This window comes from Harpegnathos saltator, unplaced genomic scaffold (genome assembly GCF_003227715.2).
Source record: "Harpegnathos saltator strain DR-91 unplaced genomic scaffold, Hsal_v8.6 scaffold718, whole genome shotgun sequence".
In the NCBI taxonomy this organism is placed as follows: domain Eukaryota; kingdom Metazoa; phylum Arthropoda; class Insecta; order Hymenoptera; family Formicidae; genus Harpegnathos; species Harpegnathos saltator.
Genome location: NW_020230558.1, coordinates 356,531 through 378,724, shown reverse-complemented (window position 1 = coordinate 378,724; position 22,194 = coordinate 356,531). Strand labels below are relative to the sequence as shown.

At 47.0% G+C, this 22,194-nt stretch overlaps 1 protein-coding gene across 3 annotated transcripts; it reads right to left on the bottom strand.

Annotated features, from left to right (window-relative positions):
* Positions 1 to 2,376: 2,376 nt before the first annotated feature.
* LOC105190412 (uncharacterized) lies at positions 2,377 to 6,182 on the bottom strand. Of its 3 annotated transcripts, none has more exons than XM_025305843.1 (6): positions 6,088 to 6,182; positions 4,735 to 4,887; positions 4,394 to 4,547; positions 3,910 to 4,139; positions 3,396 to 3,540; positions 2,377 to 2,441 (listed from the first exon to the last, which is right to left on the bottom strand). In XM_025305843.1, exons 3-5 carry the CDS (start codon positions 4,449 to 4,451, stop codon positions 3,439 to 3,441), a joined length of 390 nt encoding a protein of 129 aa, XP_025161628.1. In that variant the 5' UTR covers positions 4,452 to 4,547; positions 4,735 to 4,887; positions 6,088 to 6,182; the 3' UTR covers positions 2,377 to 2,441; positions 3,396 to 3,438. The 3 variants fall into 3 exon arrangements, 2 of the variants coding, with proteins under 2 accessions (XP_025161628.1, XP_025161627.1); XM_025305842.1 differs by having other exon boundaries at positions 3,391 to 3,540; positions 6,088 to 6,181; XR_003114012.1 differs by lacking the exon at positions 3,910 to 4,139 and having other exon boundaries at positions 3,391 to 3,540; positions 6,088 to 6,177.
* Positions 6,183 to 22,194: the final 16,012 nt, after the last annotated feature.

The following is a 22,194-nucleotide window of genomic DNA, read 5'->3' as shown; positions in this document are numbered from 1 at the left end:
CCTAGGCCCCCTGCTATGGAACATCGCGTTCGACCGGGTGCTGAGAACTCCGCTCCCCCCGGGCTGCCACGTCATCTGCTACGCAGATGACGCATTAGTGGTAGCCGGGGGGAGAACTAGGGGGAAGCCCGCCTCCGCGCGGAGACGGCACTGGTATCGGTGGTGGGCACCATAAAGGACTTGGGCCTTTCGGTGGCGCTCCAAAAGACCGAGGCCGTATATTTCTACGGCCGAGGTCGAGGGGCGCCTCCGGAGACCCAGGTCCTTGTGGATGGCGTCCACGTCCACGTCGAGCCGACGATAAAATATCTCGACCTGACGTTGGACAGTCGCTGGAGTTTCGGGCCCCATTTTGGGAACCTGGCCCCCCGGGTGCGCAAGGCGGGTCTGGCGGTAGCCAGCCTCATGCGCACCCAGGAGGGTCCGGGTTGAATGGCACGCCGCCTGTATGTCACGGCCGTGCTCTCGGTCGCCCTATACGGGACGCCCATATGGGCGCCCAACCTCTTGGTCTGCCGGAGGGAAAAACGCTCCCTCCGGCAGGCCTTGAGGCCGGTGTTAATAAGGGCGATCCGGGGGTATCGGACCGTGTCATATATGATGGCGACCACCCTGGCCGGTGTCCCGCCCGTGGAGCTCCTTGCCGATGAGAGGGCAATCCTCTATTGGCGGGTGAAGGAGCTTCGCGGGGAAGGGACGCTAACGGCCAGGGATTTGAAGGGCCTGAAACTCCAGGCCAGGGACCGGACCATTCGGAAATGGCAGGATGAACTGTCGGATCCGAAGGTGTCCGGTCCTGCAACGGCCGCGGCTGTCCGCCCCTGCCTGTCCGAATGGACGGGCAGGAGGGGACATGGAACAACTTTCCACCTGGTGCAGATGCTGACCGGACACGGTTGCTTCGGTCGGTATCTGCACCGGATCAGAAAGGAGCCCACCACTCGATGCCACCACTGCCTCATTCTCGAGGACACGGCGCATCACACCTTGTCCGCATGCTCGGCATGGGACGGGGAGCGCAGTGTCCTCGAAGGGGTGGTGAGGTGCCGAAGGGGGGAGCTCTCGCTCCCGCGCATGGTTGCGGCCATGTGCGGGAGCGAGGAGGCGTTGGATGCAGCGGCCTCCTTCTGTAGAGAGGTCCTCTCGCAAGAGGAGACCGCGGAGTGGGGGGATAATGCAAATGCCGGCGGTACTGCAACTTTGAAGCTTTATTACTCGGGATGTACTTAACAAAAAGATACTTTGTTGTAGTGTTTTGGGAAGCTCTTGCAATACGTTATAAGAATATGCCAAAAAAAGTAGGGCTATCTATTTGAAAAATTGTTGGTGACCTTCACGTAACCTTCAAATGGCTAATCAAGGTCTAATCAATGATACCTTCTTATGTCCCATTTGACACCATACAACTTCTGTCTGAAACATTTTTCTCTAAAATTATTCATTTCCAAGATATAAGTCTGTAACACTTTAATTGACTCACCCTGTGTATGTTATAATATATATTTTTTAAATTAGTTTAACATATAAATGAACTCTTTATACATATATAAATATACATATAAATGAACTCTTGACAAACTTGTACTGCCTTTATAAACTATAAACTGTATAAATTATAACTCTTCATAAATTATATATACAGGGTGTTTGATAACTGATCATGCAGACGAAAGTTGAAGATAGATTGAGTGTAGCCGAAAAGAAAAGTCATGTATCATAATATCAAATTGGCAATAGTTATCGAGATATTAATTAAAACATGTGAGCCAACGAGCGCGTAGAGAGCGGAGGGCGACCGCAGTAAGCACATAGACATTTGATACAGGCGGAGTCAGCGAGTAACGGTAGGCGAGCGCGCGCGGCGAGGGGCAACGTAAACAACAAGAGGCGAACGCGCGCGACGAGGAGCGAGCGAGCGCGAACGACGAGGAGCGAGCGAGCGCGACGAAGAGCGAGCGAGCGCAAACGACAAGGAGCGAGCGAGCTATAAGGAAAAAGCTATAAGGAAAAAGCTATAAAGAAAAAGCTCGCTCGCCCCTCGTCGCGCGCGATCGCCTCTTGTCGCTTACGTTGCCCCTCGCCGCGCACGTTTGCCTACCGCCACTCACTGACTCCGCCTGTATCAAATGTCTACGTGCTTACTGCGGCCATCCTCCGCTCTCTACGCGCTCGTTGGCTCACATGTTTTAATTAATAACTCGATAACTATTGGCAATTTGACATTATGATACATGACTTTTCTTCTCGGCTACACCCAATCTATCTCCAACTTTCGTTTGCATGATCAGCTATCAAACACCCTGTATATATATATGTAAAATCTAAACTAACTCAATTATTTTCTTGTTTATTTGCACGTTCCTTTGCATGAGCCGGCCAGATCTTGATGGGAGCAGAAATTTGTTCGTCTGTTGCAGTTGTATGCTACTTTCTTATCACACCTGGAATATAATACTTAAAAATCAGTGTAATTAGAGAGAGAGAGAGAGAGAGAGTATGTTTTCTTTAAATAAATATCTGTTCTCATTTAAGTTGCTTAAAAGAAAATTGAAAAATTTTATGTTAATGTAAATATATAAATAAAGAGATTACTTAAATATTTGTTTAATTGTTTAAACATTTGGAAATTATTTAGAAAAGGCATATCGCCTCCGATTTTGCTAAAACTCACGTATCATATATATTTTGACTCGTAGAAACCGGATCCAAAAGTAAAAATAGTTACTCAACTCTATAAAGCAAGAAAAAAATTGTTAAATATAGAGGTATGATAGGTTAGGAAACCTGTCATTGCGAGGTAAAGTTTCTTCGTTGTACTTACTGTATTAGTGTAGCGCAGTATACAACTAAACTTTTATAATTATTGTACACAAGATAGGTCTTATTTTGAATTGTACACAAAATAATTCCTATTTTATGTACAGTAATTATAAAAGAATATATCTTTAAATCTTCGTCTTACTAAATCAATGAGTCTACCATACATTAAAATGACAAATTCTGAAAAGATTAGCAAAGGCCCCTATGCAAGGTGACATGTGACAAAATTATTTATATAAATATTCTTAATTTAAGTATTTTCATTAGTTGTTATACTGCATTACACTAATACAATAAGTGTAACGAACAGACTTTACCCTGCAATGACAAGTTTCTTAACATATCATATTCTATCTTAAACAATATTTTTCTCGTTTTGTAGAGCCGAGCAATGATTTTTAATTCAGATTCAGCTTCTACACGTGAAAATACATAAAATATGTGAATTTTAGCAAAATCGGAGGCGGCGTACTTCTTCTAAATAATTATCAATTATGCTATTAATTAAAAACTAAGATTTACAATTCTGTATATATATTCTGATTGTATATTTTACTTCCATATAATTACTTTACACAATTGTAAGTTGCTGAAGACATTTTTCTTTTTCGCTCCATACTAGCTGTATTCCATGGCTAATTCATTGCTGAAGATTTGTCTCATTAATCTTATACACGATGTTTTTAAATCCTCGCATACAACTCGAACCAATTGTTTAATCTGAAATGTAAGTACAGAGTTAATATTAATTCAATATTTCATCTAATGACATTTATTAATTTATATATATTATGACTCTATGGATCCTCTCTGACTATCTTTATTTAATTATGTCAAAAGTAAGAAATTGCACGACAAAAATTATTACAGCATACGTTAAAATAAAAAGATATGTCTATTAAACAACAGTTTCTCTTCCAATCGAGTCAAAAAAATATGTAAAATGTTCCGAATATTTTCCTGTTATTATGATAATGAATAGTTATATAATTAAAGTGTTAAAATACAACTTAAGTTTTAATCTATATTTTTGTGATTTTTATTACGTTACTTAACAGCTATATTGAATAATAAACAAATATAAAGTACCATATTTTTTCTATAAGTTGAGTCATTCTTTAACTTTGTTTCTATTACTTCAAGTTCATTGTCACTTTTAACTGGTAAATTCTGAAAAATGTCATCTTCCCCTTCTTCTGTGTCAATAGTAGGAACTGACCGCTTATGCAAAAGAAGTTTTACATTTCTGTCTACTGCATTGACTTTCATTTTTAAAGATATTAATGTTTCAACAACAAATCGGTGAAAATTTTCTGTTCCTATGAATTAATAAAAATATTACACTCTTATATAAATATATTGATAAGCCGCAAAATCAATAAATTTGAATAAAGAAGAGATAACAATAAACTGTCGAGATAATGTAAAATTATAATTTAATATATAATAATAATACTTCTACTTATGCTTGCTTACTTCTGTAATCGAAAACATTTCCACAAAAGCATTCTCAAATAAAAATGAATCACATGTTTCAAATCAAATAAAAAATTTATAAAAGTTACTAACATACCTTGACAATTACCAATGTCCAGATCACTAAGTTTGTTGCTTGCTTGTGCTCGGTACATTTTCGTAATTTTTATTAATTACATAATGCTCCGTTTACATGTTATGCTTCGGTTGCTTGTGAAACAAATCTTGTGGAAAATCATCTTGTTGCAATACTAAAAATAACAAAAGATTTATTTATTACATATTATCTGATCATGTTTTATTAATAGGTAATAATAATGCTTCTATTTATATTTGCTTACTTCTGCAGTCGGAAACATTTCCACAAAAGCATTCTCAGATAAAAATGAATCACATGTTCCAAATCAAATAACAAATATATAAAAGTTACTAACATACCTTGACAATTACCAATGTCTAGATCACTAGTTTGTTGCTTGCTTGTGCTCGGTAAATTTTCGTAATTTTTATTAATTACATAATTCTCCGTTTGCATATTATGCTTCGTTTGCTTGTGAAACAAATCTTGTGGAAAATCATTTTGTTGGGATACTAAAAATAACAAAAGATTTGTTACATATCATCTGATCATGGATGTTTTATTATATATCATCAGATTATAATATTATAAGATTATTATTATTATTATTATTATTATTATTATTATTATTATAAGATTATTATTATTATTATTATTATTATAAGATTATAAGATTATAAGATTGTCAATCTGTACTTAAATATATAGGAAACAATGTTATTAACGTTTATGAAAGTAGATATATTACAAAAATTAAAAGGAAAATTTATAATATTTAGGAACAAAAAGCAAGACTATAAAATTCATATGGTCTCTTGCACATGTCGGGATTCCGGGTAATGAAGCAACGGATAAGTTAGTAAAAGAAGGAGCTATGGAACCATGTAATGAAAATATAATCCCTGACAGCACAAGAACTTCTGGGAATGTCCCAAGAACATTCTAAGGATATTGCTATATCCTTAGAATGTATGCAGGATGTTCCCTGGATATCTGTGCTGTTAGAAACAGTGCGTTTTAAAGATTTAAGAGTTTTTTTTAAACAAGAAATATGGTCTAACACACAAAAGAGTCTTATTAGAGACTCAGGATTCAAAGATATTAAATATTTTGGGAGATTTTATAACAGAGAAGAGAAGTAACCATGATTTAGGAATTTCAACGAAAAAAGATATTTTGTTACTTTCATCAACAGGTTAAGAGCTAACCATTATAATTTTAATGAGTCTCTTCACAGAAAGGAGTATATATAGATAGCACTAAGTGTGACTGTAGATATGAAAGAGAGAATATTGACTATATGATATAGTGGTGCAGTAAATATAATGAAGAAAAAGTTAAGTACGACAAAGAATTAAGGAAAAAAAAGAATAAGAGATAAACGCAACATTATTATATGGATTAAGGAAGAAAATTGAGACGCAGTCTGAATAACTTATAACTATCAAGAAAATAGGAAAAATAGTGTAACAACCTGAAGTTAATTATTCTTGTGCCACATAACCCTGAAAGACAGGTTGAAAAAAATATAAAATTTTATACAACGAATTGGCCTATTTAACAAAATAGCTATTGAGGTACAAATTTATTAATGCATAATATTTATTTTATAAATAAAATAATATATAAATACTAGCTATAATATATAAATAATATATAAATAAATAAAATATAATGTTATTTTATAAATAAAATAATTATATAATTATTACCTTATATTAAGGATCTACAGGAGCCAGAGACAAATCCAGCGTTGACTTTGGAGGCCTCGTGCGGCGAGGTCGCGAACCAACACCGTGCGCGCGAGCGCAAGAGCAGGAAGGTTGGGTCAAGTCAGTTTGACAAGGACGAACAATCGATCGCACTGTCCTTGTCTTACTCACTCGGGCATTTCCCCGGCCGATACACGGCGAGAAAATGCTTTTCAGGCTTTTGGGTGAGTGAGCCAAGCGTCGCAGCGACTTACGTGCAATACCATTTTACAAATTGACGTATTTTGTCTAGCTAACAGTTATATATCACCGCCAAATTATTATAGCATGTTCCTTATATCATTCCCGAGATCCCCACAAAGCCAGATTTTGCAATCCGGCCGTCCAAAATTTATGAAAAATAAATGAAGCGTCCGCCGTACCAAGCATCGCAGCGAATCACTCCAAAAATTATTTTACAAGATGCAAAATTTCGTCTCGTTGACGATACGTATAATTCCTAACTTGTTACAGCATCTTCCTTGAACTAACCCTGAGGACCTTACACAGCCAGATTTTATAATCCGGCCGTCCAAAATTTATAATATATGAATAAAGTATCAGCCATACCAGGAGTTGCAGCGAGTCAGGTGGAATACCATTTTACAAGAAGCAATATTTTGCCCTATTGACGTAATATATGACCATGAACTTGTTATAGCATCTTCCTACAACTATTTCCGAGATCTCTACAGAGTTAGATTTTACAAATAGGCTATCAACAATTTATTATACATAAATAAAGCGTCAGCTGTACCAAATCGCAGCGAGTCAGGCGGAATACAATTTTACAAGAACAGATATATTGCCTCGTTGACAATATATATAATCGCCAAATTATTATGGTATCTTCCTTGAACTATCCCCGAGAACCCTACAGAGCCAGATTTTGTAATCCGGCCGTCAAAAATTTATCATACATTAATAAAGCGTCCGCTGTACCAAGCATCGCTGCGAGTCACTCGAAATATCATTTTACGAGATGCAATATTTCTCTTTGACGATACGTATTACCAAATTGTTGCAGCATCTTCTTCGTACTATTCCCGAAATCGGTACAAAGCCAGATTTTGCAATCCGGTCGTCAAAAATTTATAATATATAAATAAAGCGCCCGTCGTACTCCAACGTAGGCGTTGGAGCGAATCAGTTGAAAAATCATTGTAGGAGATGCAAAATTTCACCTCCTTGACGATATGTTTCACCGCCAAATTGTTATAGCATCTTTTTTAAACTATTCCCGAGAAACCTACAGAGCCAGATTTTGCAGTGAGGCTGTGAGAAATGTATCATAAATAAATAAAGATTTATGAAGCGTCGGGGCGGATCACGTACAATACCATTTTACAAAATGAGATATATTACTTCACTGATGTAATATATCATCATGATATTGTGTTATAGCATATATCTAAAACTATTCCCAAGATCCGCACAAAGCCAGATTTTGCAATCGGGCTGTCTAACTTTTATTATAAATAAATAAAGATGCATCAAGCGTCAAAGTGGATCACGCGAATACAATTTCACAAGTGATATTCCGCCTTGTTGGCGTAATACATGTAACCGCCGAATTGATATGAAATATTCCTTGAACTATTATCGAGGTCCCTACAGAGCCAGTTTTTGCATTCCGGCCGTCAAAAATGTATCATATGTTAATAAAGCGTGTGTCGTACGAAACATCGCAGCGAGTCCCGCGAAATACCATGTTACAAGAAAAAATATTTTGCCTCGTTGCTGTCATATAACAGCACCAAATTGTTATAACCTATTCCTCGATCTATCCCCGAGGTCTCTACAAAGTCAGATTTCGCAATCAGGCCGCCTAACATTTATCGTATATAAAAGACTGTACCGGGCATTGCAGTATGTCACGTACAATTTTGGAACATGAGAAATATTGTCTCGTTAATGTAATATATCACCATCAAATTGTTCGGCTGTATTCCTTGTATTATTTCTAACGTCACTATAAAGCAGGGTTTTGATTATTAACACATATATATATATATATATATTATAAGCGACTGTACGGGACAACAGTTAACTGTTAACTGTTAACTCCTACAAGTAACTGTAGGGACCATTAAAGTTGTTGTAATATTAGAAGTTTATTAATGAATTTATTTTTATTTCTTATATTTCAGGACCGATTTTGTAAATATATATATAGGGTACTAAATTTCAAACGTAACAGGTAAGAAATCTAGAAAACTATGAAAGATATTAAAGAAAGCTAAAATACGTGTTCCATGATTTCGATAGGGAAAGAGAATGGCATTATCAGTTTTTTATTTGGAAGGCATTTTCAAAGTTAGTTGAAGGTCAACTTAATTTTTTTAAGTTGAAAGCCTAATTTTTTATTATATCTTCTTTTTCTACCAATTAATTTGAACAACTTTTGTCTGAAACATTTTTTTATTTGCCTAATATTTTTTTAGAAATATTTAATGGAAACTTGGTAACTTTTTCAACATTTAACTTACGATATCTCGCTAACTATTCGTCAACAGAAAAAATAGTATTAGACTTTTTTACTTTATTTACTATTAAGAATATATTACTATAATCAAGAATAATGTATTACTCTAATAGTGTCCTAACTTTTGTTAATGTAATAATTCTGAAATTTCCAAAGGTCTATAAGTTAACAAAAGTTAGAGCACTATTATAATAATATATTCTTGATAGTAAATAAAGTAAAAAAAGTCTAATACTATTTTTTCTTTCGACGAATAGTTAGCGAGATATCGTAAGTTAAATGTTGGAAAAGTTACCAAGTTTTCCTTAAATATTAAATATTTCAAAAAATATTAGACAAATGAAAAAATGTTTCAGACAAAAGTTGTTAAAATTAATTGATAGAAAAAGAAAATATAATAAAAAATTGGGTTTACTACTTAAAAAAATTAAGTTGACCTTCAACTCATCTTGAAAATGCCCTCCAAATAAAAAACTGATAATGCCATTCTGTTTCCTCTTTGAAATTATGGGGCACGTGTTTTAGTTTTTTTTAATATCTTTCATAGTTTTCGAGATTTTTTACCTGTTATGTTTGAAATTTGGTACCCTACCCCCCTCCTCCCATATATATTTACAAAATCGGTCCTGAAATATAAAAAATAAAGATAAATTCATTAATAAACTTCTAATATTACAACTTTAATGGTTCCTACAGTTACTTGTAGGAGTTAACAGTTAACAGTTACCTATTGTTATGCCGTACAGTCGCTTATAATATATATATATATATTTTTTTTTATATATATATATATATTATTAACACACACATATATATATATATGTGTGTGTTAATAATCAAAATCCTGCTTTATAGTGACGTTAGATATAATACAAGGAATACGGCCGAACAATTTGATGGTATATTACGTTATATATATTACGTTAACGAGGCAATATTTCTCATGTTCCAAAATTGTATTGTACGTGACATGCTGCAATGCCCGGTACAGTCTTTTATATACGATAAATGTTAGATGGCCTGATTGCGAAATCTGGCTTTGTAAAGACCTCGGGGATAGATCGTGGAATATATTATAACAAGTTAGTGCTGTTATATGACAGCAAAGAGGTAAAATATTTTTTCTTGTAACATGGTATTTCGCGGGACTCGCTGCGATGTTTCGTACGACACACGCTTTATTAATATATGATAAATTTTTGATGGCCGGAATGCAAAATCTGGCTCTGTAGGGACCTCGATAATAGTTCAAGGAATATTCCATATCAATTTGGTGGTTACATATATCGTCAACGTAACAAAATATCTTATGTTTTACAGTGGAAGCTGGAAGGTATTCATGCACATATCCACGGCAATACTTATGCACTGCTCATATATACCCTAATACTAATGCATTGCTCGCGCGAACGCAAGGCAGGAAGGTTAGGTCATATAGACTGCACCATAGTGCAGCTAGGCTACACTTTCCATGTATTTTTCCGTGTAGCATATTTTGCCACGCAGACATCATATTTGCTTATCAGACTTACATAGGCATCTTCCTTATATTAGTATCTAGGTCGGTACAGAGCCTGATTTTGCATTTAGGTTCTTGAAAATTTGTAATAAATGAAAATATAGGCTCGTGCTGCACCGCGGGATGCACTTTCGTTCAAAATTTTTATTCGATTTTTATTCAGACCTTTTTTCCAATAAAGCGCTCTGTACGAGCATGCGGACGTTCCTCCTGATTACAAATATCGTACATATAAGGTGATTCTCTTCGTATTTTGTTCATAATTTGCAATATAATTTTGCCTAGTTCGCGGGTCTCCGCAAGAGGTCTCTAGTAGGCTCCTGTAGACCCTTAAGATCTTCGTATACGACGTGACTACGTGCGTTCAGATGGACACGGAAAGCGGAGAGTGGAGTAGAGAAGCATTAAAAGCCATCCAATCAGAATCTGGTGGAGGTCCGATTCTGATTGGATGGCTCTAGACAGCACAAGATCTCCTAAGAACATCCTAGGGACGTCCTGAGGATGAAGAAACATCCCGAGGTCATCTTCAGGGCGTACTCTGAACGTTTCTTGGATACCTGTGTTGTTAGAGACCTTCTACAATATAAAGCAATTAGTCAAAAGCCGTAAGCAAATTGACCAATCACATTTGATTATTTTTTAAATAATCAACTGTGGTTGGTCAATTTGCTTCCGTCTTATTGCTTATTGTAGAAGGGATATGTCCGATTAATGATTAAAATATTGTTGATAATATTAGAATATTTCCAGAATATTCGATAAATGAACTGAATATTATTGATGAATTACGTATATTCTAAAAATATATGAAAAATAATATACTACGAAAAATATTATGGGGATATTCTCAGTATATTAGATATATCTATAATATATTTAGTATGAAAATAGTATATACGAATAATATCATGTGTTGTGTGGGTATAGGCTCAGTCAATACAGAGCATCTGTTATATTACATATGTTATAATAGGCTTATTCTTTATTACTACATTACTGCACTAATTTTTGATGATGCCAACGAATTTACCAGTTTCTTCTAATTTCTTGTCTGCAACTGATTTTGTATTTTTGTGTAATGGACACTTTGACTATTTGACAAAATGACCATTTGGCAAAATAATCTCATCACATTTTTCAATATTTCATTTTATCTATATCTATACTGTAATTATCATGATTTCAGAAGTGTGAGTAATGTTGGTGTAACATCTAATATCTTAGCAAATTAGCCTCGAAATGTGCAATACTATAATTACCAAAATGACAACAATGTTAAGGTACGAAAGATTATTATTTTTAAATAAATAACGTATACTGTTATAATACATTTAACCATTTGTTTTGTAGTAACAGTATTAGTACAAGATGTTATCATAACAGGATTTGCAAGTTGCCTATTTCATAATTTATAATGTAATTATTTCATATATGTATAATATAATTATTGCAAATTCAAATTCAAATGTATTCAGCAGAATATTATAGTGTGTAACTGTAGTAAATTAATACTTAATTTCAAAACCAGTTATATGTATTGTAGATAACAATCACATATGCAATTTTATGTGAAAGATATATTAACCTCATTTACATTTATTGATTCCTAGTTCATGGATTATCATAAAGAATCGCCATCTGATTGGACTTTTTTTTTGGTGACGCAGGGGAAATCCACCATGGATACCCCCAATCCTTTGGGGGGGTCGGGGGTTATGTCGGACTCTTACCGACTAAAACCCCTGCGGGATACCTACCTGTCGAACCGGAAATGTAGGGTGTCAGGGGAACTACTCCCGTATTTCCTCCCCGACACCCCGGCCACAAGGCTCATTTATCGAGCCGCCCGCCACCTATTACCGCGCCCTGTTCGGGTGAGCTTCCCCCCAGCTCTTCCCCCCGGCCGCCACTAAAGTGTCGTCTGCATAGCAGACGACGTGGCAGCCCGGGAGGAGAGGGGTACGCAACACCCGGTCGAACGCGATGTTCCATAGTAGGGGGCCGAGAACCGACCTCTGCGGAACACCGCGTTCCATAGCGCGCCGGCCTTGAACCCCGCCTTCTTTAGGGAAGGCGAGGTCTCAAAGTAAGCCGCCAAAATGCGCCGGAGATAGGCGGGCACCCCGTGGTATTCGAGGGCCCGTCCTATCTCCGGCCAGGGCAGGGTGTTGAAGGCATTTTTGATGTCCAAGGACACCGCCAACAACACCTCGCCCTCCCTCTCCACGACCGTCACGGTCAGGTCCCGGAGGTGCTGGACTGCGTCCAGCGTCGACCTCCCGGACCTGAACCCATACTGACGGTCATGGAGATCCGGCCCCTCCGAGGACATGTGCTGGACGAGGCGGTCGGCAATAATGCGTTCTAGCACCTTGCCCGCTTCGTCCAGCAGGCAAATCGGCCTGTAGGCCGACGCACTCCCGGGTGTCTTGCTCTCCTTGGGGAGGAGGACCAATTTGGCCCTCCTCCAAGCTGGGGGGATTCCCTCCTTGAGGCACCCGCTCAAAACCCCGCGTAAGGCCGCAGACAGGTTCTCGTCGCCGAGGGCGAGAGCCCAGGCTCGGCCAGGGATCCCATCAGGGCCGGGGGCTTTCCCTTTGGCCCCGAGTTTTCCCCTGGCCTTGACGAGCTCCTCTAGTCCCACAGCCAGGTCCTCCTCCCAGTCCCCCTCCCCCATTTCGGGGGCGGGGATCCTGGGGGGGCTCTCCACCCTCGGGAAGAAGGTGTCAAGGAGCCCCTCGAGGGCCTGGCTGTCCAACGACTCCGTCGGCGGGGGCGCCCAAGGGCGGGTCTTACCCATCACCCTTTTGTACGGGCGCCCCCACGGGTCGTCGTCCAGGGAGCTCGTCATCTGCTCCCAAGCTGCTCGCTTAGCCTCAGCGATGGCGACTTGGAGGGCCTTCCTGGCTAACAGGTAGCCCTCCTTCGCCCTCGTGACATCCCCGCCTCTTCGCCGGGTCCGCTATAAACATCGCCTGGCATGGACGGGGGAGGCGCGGAGTTCCGCGATCTCCTCCGTCCACCAGTATGCCACCCGGCGACGGCGGGGATGGGCTTGGGGCATCGCGGCGTCGCAAGCCGACGCCACTATACCCACTAATTCCTCAGCCCCCAGAAGGGGGCTGAGGGCTCACTCACCTGGCTCCTTCTCGAAGTGCTAGGTGGCCACGAGGACGGCCGTCCTGAACCTGTCCGCGTCTAGTCGACTGAGAGCCCTGGGGAGGGGAAAGTCCCCCTCCCCGGGGCAGCGGGGGAGCCCGCACCTGTAGAGGTCTGGGGAGGCGGAGGGCCCACACTATATACCGGTGGTCTGATAGTGTTTCGCCCTCCACCTCCACCATCCACTCCCGGAATAACCGGGCGGCTGAAGGAGTCGTCCAGGTCAAATCAATGACCGACTCCCCCTTCAGCCACACACAGGTGCTGGCCGACCACTTGTTCATTAGCAAGAGGTCCAGCCCCGCTGTCCAGTCTATAAGAGCCTCGCTCCGAGGGTCCCTCTGCCGGGGACTGCACCCCCACCCTTCCGAGTGGGCGTTGAAGTCCCCGGCAACTACGACGGGTCGGGGGTGGTATCTGCGCACTACCTCCCCGATCCCGTCTAGGACCCTCTTAATACGGGCGGGATCTCCCAGACCTTGCTTGTTTCTCCGGTAGTGGAAGTAAACCCCCACCACCGTGATGGGCCCGCAGTCGACCGCCACAAACGAGGACCCCTTTTTCCTGAGCTCACAGGAAGGGGTCCTCGCCGCGGGATTTGCCACCATGGCCACCAAGCCGTCACTACTGCCGGACCAGCCCGGATTGTTCGGCGGCACGTAGTGCGGCTCGGTGGCCACCCCCAGCCCGGCACCCAGCTCTAGGATCCTGTTTGAAAACAGGTCCTGAGCTCGAGTGCCGGTGCCGAAGTTGGCCTGTAGGACCCGGAGAAGTCCTAACCTTCGCCACCTCCTCCGGGCTACTTACTTCCACCCCCTCTTGAGAGATCTCCGTCGGCTTAGCAGCTTCGGTCTCCCCTGAGGGGGTATTGGCCTCGATTTCGGTGGCCTCAGTCGCGGGTCCCTCATGTTGCGCGGAAGCTTGGGGGTCCCTACCTAGATCGTCCCCTCCCCTGGGGAGTATGGGGGGGCTATCTCTAATTGGGGAGTCGGGGGTGACATTCCCACCGAATCCCCTTCTAAGTGTGTTGGGGGTTTCTCCTTTCCAGAGTCAACCCTCCTCACCTTCTCCCTCCTGGCGATTCCGGGGTCCTCGTCCGACTCCTTCGGCTGGTCCCTCGTTCCCGCCCCGGCCTCTTATTCCTTCCGAAGGGCGCCGTTTCCATCTGCGTTTGGGAGGAGGAGGATGAGTCCCATCTGTGCCGCTCCTCCCACCACTCCTGTGACATCACCACCGTCGAGGCCAACTCATCATCCTCCTGGTTCCTCGACGGTGGTCGTGCCGCCTCCAGTCTTCCCTCTTCCGCAGAGCCCCTCGTAGGGAGGGTGTCAGGGCCGACATCCTCCACAGGATCCCTCGTCGGGGGATGTCGAGACCGACACCCTCTTCCTGTAAGAACTGTTTGGGGGGGTCTCCACGGGGGTTCGGGCATCCTCCGCTTCGACCCCTCCCTTTCCAGCCTTCTTCCCTCTTTCTTTCCCCTTCCCTCCTCTCCTTCTCTTCTTGGGAGAGGGCTTACAGGCCGGCCCTCTGATCTTATGACCGGAGGGCCTGCCCGCCTCAGCGCAAACAGGGCACTTGGCCGCCGCCGTGCAGCCCTTGGCGCGGTGGCCGGGGTTACCGCAGCGGTAGCAAAGACCGCTGCGGTTGACGGCGCTAGTGCACCGCTCGCGCACATGCCCCCGCTCTAGGTAGCGGAAGGCTGTGCACGAGCGGGCAGCGCCGTCACCCCGGCACGGGTCCACCCCACCGGGACCCGCTCCGCAGCGGCGACCTTCGCGGCCGCCGCCAACGGACACCGCACCACTATTGCCCCCACGCCCCGCTGGGAGACACTCATTCCTTCCGCGGATACCTCCGCAGGAGCGCATCCCCCAGCGCGGGCTATTGCGGCCGCCACCTCGTCGGCCCCGGTTGTTGGGTCTAGACCGAATAATCGCACCGCTGCGAATTTCTCCGGCCTCTGGACCCGAAAACCGGAGCCCTTTTCCGCCGCCAGCTTGCGGAGTTCCCCCGCAAGCCAGTCGGCGGAAGGTCCTGACTTGAGGCCAGGCACCTCTACCATCATGGCCCCACTCAGGGCCTTCCGGATCCTTAAGGGTCCTTCGATCCCCAGGTCCTTAGGTAGAATCCGGCGCCTGGCCTCAGCCATAAATTCATGGTAGCGGCCTTCGGGGCACTTGACTGTTACCGCTGCCGATTTCGGCGGCTTCGGCCTGCTCTGTCCCGCTGTCCGCGTCCCCCTCCCAAATCCTACCTTTGTGGGAGGATTTTGGGATCCTCCCTTCGCCTCCCCCTGGGTCTTCTTTTCCCTCTTCTGGTCATCATTGCCCAGGTGACCTCCTCCCCGGCCTGTGTCTGGTTGGCTCCCGGGATGAGGGCGTTAAGAAGCCCTTTTTCCGCAGGGTGGCGGGCCCACTCCTGTAGCCTCTTCGCCGAGATTCCCATCACCGGTTCCTGTCGGGCCTAGGTTCCTGGATTCCCAGCCTGGGGTCCTGGTGGAAGGCCCTTTGACCTCTCCCGTTCCCTCTTCTTCTTCCTTCTCCTTTTCTCCTTTTCCCTTCTCTTCTTCCTCGCCAACTCTTCGCTCCTCTGTCCCGGTTCCTCTGGCCGTGGTGGAGCCTGAACCTGGATCCTCTCTGGGGCTGGCGTGCTTCTCCTGGGGGCCGGCGTTGGCATCGAGGCCCCCACCGCCCCAGGCGCGCAGCTGCCTCTTCTCTCAACGTCGATACGAGCCGCCACCACTCTATGATGATCCATCCCCGCACCGACGCCACGAGAAGGGCCCGGCGCGCCCAGGAAGGCATCAAGGGCCCCTTCTGCCCCCACCGGTCTCCACCATGCGGGAGGGGCCTCCTCCGGGAGATTGTCGTTGTACGACGGCGTCTCCTCGGAGGAAGCCCCTCTCCCTACCTTCCTTCCCTCCTCTCCCGAGAGGAGAGGTGGAGAGGGTTTCGCCGCCCTCCTCTTCTTCCTCCTCCTTCTTTCCAGGGTCCGGGCATCCCCGAACTCGTCTTCTGTCGACGTGAAGCCCCCGGTGGCATCCGCGTACGTCTTTCTCCTCCTGGAACTCAAACTGGAGGGGAGAGGGGGTACTCACGGAAGCCGAGGGTCGACGGGGCAGCAGCCTTTAAAGCTCTCAGCTCTTCAGCCTGCCGCCTCATCTCGACCCACATCCTCCTATTCTCCTCCCTCAACCCCTCCATCTCCTTCTTGAGGGCGGAGGATCCTTCGCCCTCTCCTTCTTGTACTGCCACCCTCGCAATTAGGGTGGCCATCACCGCCTCGGAGATGGCCACTGCGCGGTTGATGAGGCCTACGAACGTGGTCTTCAGGGTCCGGGACCTCCGCGCTATCATCTTAACCGCCTAACACGCAGCCCACCTTCGAGGCCAGCTCTGATGCCCTGGCACCACTCAGGAGCTCGGCGGAGGCGGGGTCCCTATAGACCTCCTTGGCAGGACGCGTATCATCCATAGATCGATACATTCCCCTGTCGAAGAGGTCCCAGGCCTCCCTCTCCAACCTAAGAAGCTCCTTCTCCTTTCTCTCCTTAGCCTCCTTCTCCTTTCTCTCCCTGATTCTCACCCCCTTGAACGTGGTGGCCGGTCGGCCCCGTTTCTTGGGGGTGGGTATCAGGGAGGGAGTAGTTCTCCCTACCTCCGCGACTGATGACCCGCCGCTGTTGCTGGTGGTGATGTTCACCACCCTGGCCGGCTTCCTTCCTCCGTTGCTCCTGGAGGCTTCTATCTCCCTCTATCTGATTGGACTCCAGTTACCTTGTGCAATAACAATTTATCTGAAAATACGTTGGTGATTATTTTGGATTCAAAACATACATACTGCTAAAATACATACCCTTTTTTTCTTTTTTTTACGAGGAGGAAATCCATCATGGATATCCTGGCCCTCGGGGAAGGGTCAGGGTTATGCCGGACTCCTACCGGCTAAAACCTCCCCGGGTGGCACTGCGAAGGGACTTGGGTCGGGACCCCGGAGCCGCACGTGACTGCTAATCGAGGTCCAGAGTCCAAACGTCGACCGTTGTCGATTCCCCAAGGGTAGGAGGGGAGAAGCGAGCCGAAGCTCCTTTTCAACCACCGCTCTCCCCCCCACCCCTTACGCCCCGTCTCTAGGGCCAGGAAAGGGGAAAGCCGACTGAAGCCCGCTTCAACCTCCGTTCCTGGCCAGACGGAGCGCCGCCAGTGTATAATGTTGTGCGGCCGGCTGATCCACCTCCTCAGCCGGCCGCCCTACGTTTGGGGGGGGGGCTAGTTGGGACACTGGGAATCCCCGCCCAGTGTCCCACCCCCCCTGCCCGGCGGTTACGGGGGGAAAACGGTGCCCTAGCCGCCGGGCACTCCCACCTCCGATGGAGGAAGGGAGGGGGTCAAAAACCTCCTCTTTCATGCCCACTCAAGGGTGGGCGTTAGGGGGGAGATGAGTGCATTGGTCAGTGACAACGCCACTGCCATCTCCTCTCCCCCCCCCTCACACTCATCCGATTCCCTGTTGGGGGATCGGTGGATGTCTGCAGGGGGGCGATTGACTCGCCCTCCTGCTCACCCCACCGGCTGCCATTGGTGGGACAGGAGGCAGCGGCGCGTTACCCGTCGCTGCCCCTACTCTTGGGCGTCGCCTCGGTGCCCCGTTGTGCGCAGGCACTCTGAGACGGGCACCCCGCCCTCTTAGGGCCCTTTATCTTGTGGAGGGGAAGGAGTAGGGAGGGGGAGGGGAGATGGTGGTCTCACCACTACCCCTAGTGCTTCCTCCTCGGAGGAATTAAGATCCCCCTGCCTACTCCTGCTCCTTTCCCCTCTCCAACGCCTATGGCGTTCTCTCCTCCTCTTTCTCCTTTCTCGCCCTTCCGCTTGTCGGCGAATCTCTTCATCAGCCTCCTTCTACGACATTATTGCTTCGCAGAGGGAGGCAAAGGCGTTCCACTTTCTCTCGCTCCCCAGTATTGTCCTAACGACAGTGGGGAGCAAGAGATTACGCCCTAATTCCTGGACCGCGACTCCGCGCTCTGCTGCCCAAGCTGAGCAGTCCTCCAAGGTATGCTGCGCAGAGCCGCGGTCATAGCCACAGTGATGGCAATAAGCTGTGGGCTCCTTTCCTATGCGACACAGGTACTCACCGAAGCAACCATGCCCGGTGAGTACCTGTGTCATTCTAAATGTCAGGATCCCGAATTCCCTGTCCATCCAGTCCTGCAGGCAGAGCTGGACGGCCTCGACAGTCCTCCTCCCGTATCTGGCGTTTGCCAGAATTCTCTGCCAGCTAAGGAGGAGGGTCTGCCGAGCCTGATGCCTCATGTTACATATAGCTCTGGCGAGCTCTTCATCAGCTCCCCCCACGCGTAGGAGCTCCCGCTTTTTAATGTACATGCTCCTATACACTAACACGAGGAGCTCCAAGGGGGGCATGCCCGCCAGAGCCGTCGCCGTCACGTGGGATACCGTCCTGTATCCTCTGATGACTCTGACCGTCAGCGTCCTGTGCACCTTGCGCAATTGCGCTTGCATCGGACGACTGACGGCCAGAGTCTCCGCTCAAATGGGTGCACCGTAAAGTGCAACCGAATTTAATATCCCAGCGTGGAGACGACGGGCCTTAAAGTCCGGTCCCCCGGTATTGGGCATAACTGTGCCCAACTTAGCCGACACGATCCTGAATCGGGGGACCAGACGGCCTATATGCTCTTTGAAGCACCAAGTGCCGTCCAGTGTGAGGCCCAGATATTTCATCTCTATCGGGCCTCTATCGGGACCCTGACCGTCCCAATCCGTATCCGGGCCTGGGGTGGCCTCATCCCTCTCCTATGGAGAAAGATGGCTTCGGTCTTTTTCGCAGCCACCACCAGGCCCAGATCACGAATGGAGCCCACAGCTCCTGTCACCGCGAGATCAGCCATCGCGATAACTTCCCCCCAGTCTTTCCCCCCGGCTAAGATGAACGTATCATCAGCGTAACATATCATGCTACAGCCGGGGGGAGGGCAGTTTGGAGGACTAAGTTGTATCCAAGGTTCCAAAGCAGGGGACCCAGCACGAACCCCTGCGGAATCCTGCAACTCATCCCCCTCTCACGCACCTTGCCGTCGGCGTCCGTCCAATTCAGATGCCGACCCCGGAAGTAATCCTCAATGACGGCCGTGAGGTAAGGCGGGAAGCCAAAATAAAACTTCATGGCCTCCACGACCTTACCCCAGAGCAGGGTGTTGAAGGCATTTGCAATATCGAGCGATACTGCCACACCACCCTGCCCTCATCCACTATGGCCCCCGAGAGGACTCGCAGATGCTCGATCGCATCTACGGTCGATCTGCCCTCTCGGAAGCCATATTGGCCGTCACTGAGGTTTGGACCCTCCCGGGACATATGCTCCGTGAGGCGGGCCGCAATTATTCTCTCAAATACTTTGCCCGCCTCATCCAGGAGATATATGGGCCGGTACGCGGAGGGGGAATCCTCCGGTTTGCCCTCCTTTCGGAGGAGGACCACGTTGGCCCTCCCCCAGACTGGAGGGAATTTCCTTTCCCTAAGGGCGCGCGTAAATATGCGCGCCAACCTTTCACATATGCCCTGAGGCCAGGGTAAGGACTCGGCCAGGGACACCATCGGGTCCTGGAGCTTTATTGCTCTTGACCCTTTTGATGGCCCCGGCCACCTCCTCCTCAGTGACCCCCGGTACCTCCCCCTGTTCCTCAAGGGAAGGGGCTACATATGGGTCGATGGCAGACTCCTCCCGAAACGGGAAAAGAGTCCCCATCACCCGTTCAAGGATGCAGGGGTCAAGCGTCTCCGTTAGTGGGGGCGTCCATGGTTTCAGCTTTTGCATGACCATCCTGTATGGGCGCCCCCACGAATCCGCATCTAACAAGAGGAGGAGGGTGTCCCACCCTCTTCCTCTGGCCGCCCCGATAGCCTCTCGCAGTCTCATAGCTGCTCTGCAGAATTCTATGCGGGCGGCCAGAACGGCCTCAGGGCTCGAATCAGGATTGTTCCTGATCCTCCTAAAGGTCCGTCTGAGGTGGACGGACCTTCGTCTCAAGTCCGCTATTTGGTCCGTCCACCACCAGGCGGACCTTTTGAGGCAGGACCTGACTCTGGGCATGGAACTCTCGCACGCATGTGCTATAATGTCCATTATTTCCATTACCTCAGAGTCTAGGTCCCGCCCCTCCTCTTGTTGTGGCCAGGTGGAGACCATCAGGGAAACTTCCAAAGCCTCCCTGTTTAGCCTGTTTAAGGCCCATCTCCCCGGTCGGGGCACATCCTTGTGCTGTGGCCGCAGGCCATTGGGGGTGACGGACAGCTCTATCTCGATCAATACATGATCATACAGAGACTCTAACTCGTCCGCCACCCGCCAGGTCCGCACCCGTTTCAGGGCCGCGGGAGTAGCCCAAGTAAGATCGATGATCGATTCTCCCCGCGACCCTACGAACGTCGATTTTCCAACCTCGTTCAACAGGTGCAGATCCAGGCTCACGGCCCAGTCTTCCACTACCTCCCCCCTCCTATCACCCCGCCGGGAACCCCATAACGCTGACTTTGGGTTAAAGTCCCCGGCGATGATGACAAGTCCAGGGAGGTACCGTTGCACGGCCTTCCCTATATCCTGGAGCCTGGACCCAAAGGACGGTAGGTCCAGGCTCTTCGTTGGGGGGAGGTAGACCCCGACCACGGTGAGGGCACCCCACCTGGCCACCACAAAACCTCTTCTTCTGTCCAATTAGACAGCGGGAGACGAATTCTTGCCTGCTCTCCAAACTATGGCGACGGAGCCCATCTCGTCCCCAAACCACCTATTGTGGTTACTGGGAACTTTGTAGGGCTCCGCTGCCACTCTTAAACCCGCACTACGTTCAGTCATAGTGTGCTCAAACAAGGGCTGAGCTTGTCGAGCGCGGTGCAGGTTAGATTGGAGGAGGCGTGTGGACATTATGACTGTATAATCAGTTTGCCTACCGGCTCTTCCTCTTCATCACTCCCATCTCTCTCTATAGGGCGAGATCGCTTCTGTCCCCTCCTTTCTATATCCATTTCCTCCCCCTCCTCCCGCTGATCGGCGGGACAGGGTGTTGAGGATTGGGTGTCAGGAGGTGGTGATGGTGAAGGGTCATTCCCCTCGCTCACCTCTCCATCATTTCCCTCTTCCCTCTCAGTAGAGGGACAGCAGGTTCGGGTGGCTTCGGTGCGAGTGCCCCGCCCATCTGCTGTCCCCTTCCTTCCTTCCTTCTTTTCGGGGGACGACATGCGGGACCCCCAATCCTATGTCCCAAGAGCACACCCGCCTCCGTACAGATTTGGCATCTGGCGGGGGCGAAGTAAAGCCCAGCCAAGTATCCAGGTTCTCCACACCTGTAGCAATTGGCCCTTCTATCCATATTGCTTCTACAGTTCTGCTGGACGTTGCCCCTTTCCAAGCATTTGTAACACTGCATGGGCCTGGCGTCCAGCAGCTCTACTCTCACTTGCGTCCAGCCGATAGCCAGTGTCCCACTCTCGGCTATCTTTTTGGCCACAGCCAGGGGACACCGGAGCCATAGGGACCTGTAGCCTGTGGGTAATATCCTTATTCTCCCCGTCTGGATCTCGTCTACGCTGCATCCCCCTTCCTTTGCGATGCATCCCGCTGCTTCTCCTTCACTAGTCGAGATTTCTAACCCTCTCAATCTAATTTCTCCCAGTTTTTGAGGGCGGTTTATTCTTGCCTACCTTCCAGGACTTCTTTTAGCCTTCCAGCAAGAAGGTCTACCCTGGCGTTCCTATCTTCTCCAGGGATCTCCAAGATCAGGGCACCAGTTGCACCCTGTCTAGTCCTGATCTTGGAGATCCCTAGGTCATTGATGTTGATCCTCCTCTTCGCCTCCCCGAGCAGGTCTTTATACTGTCCC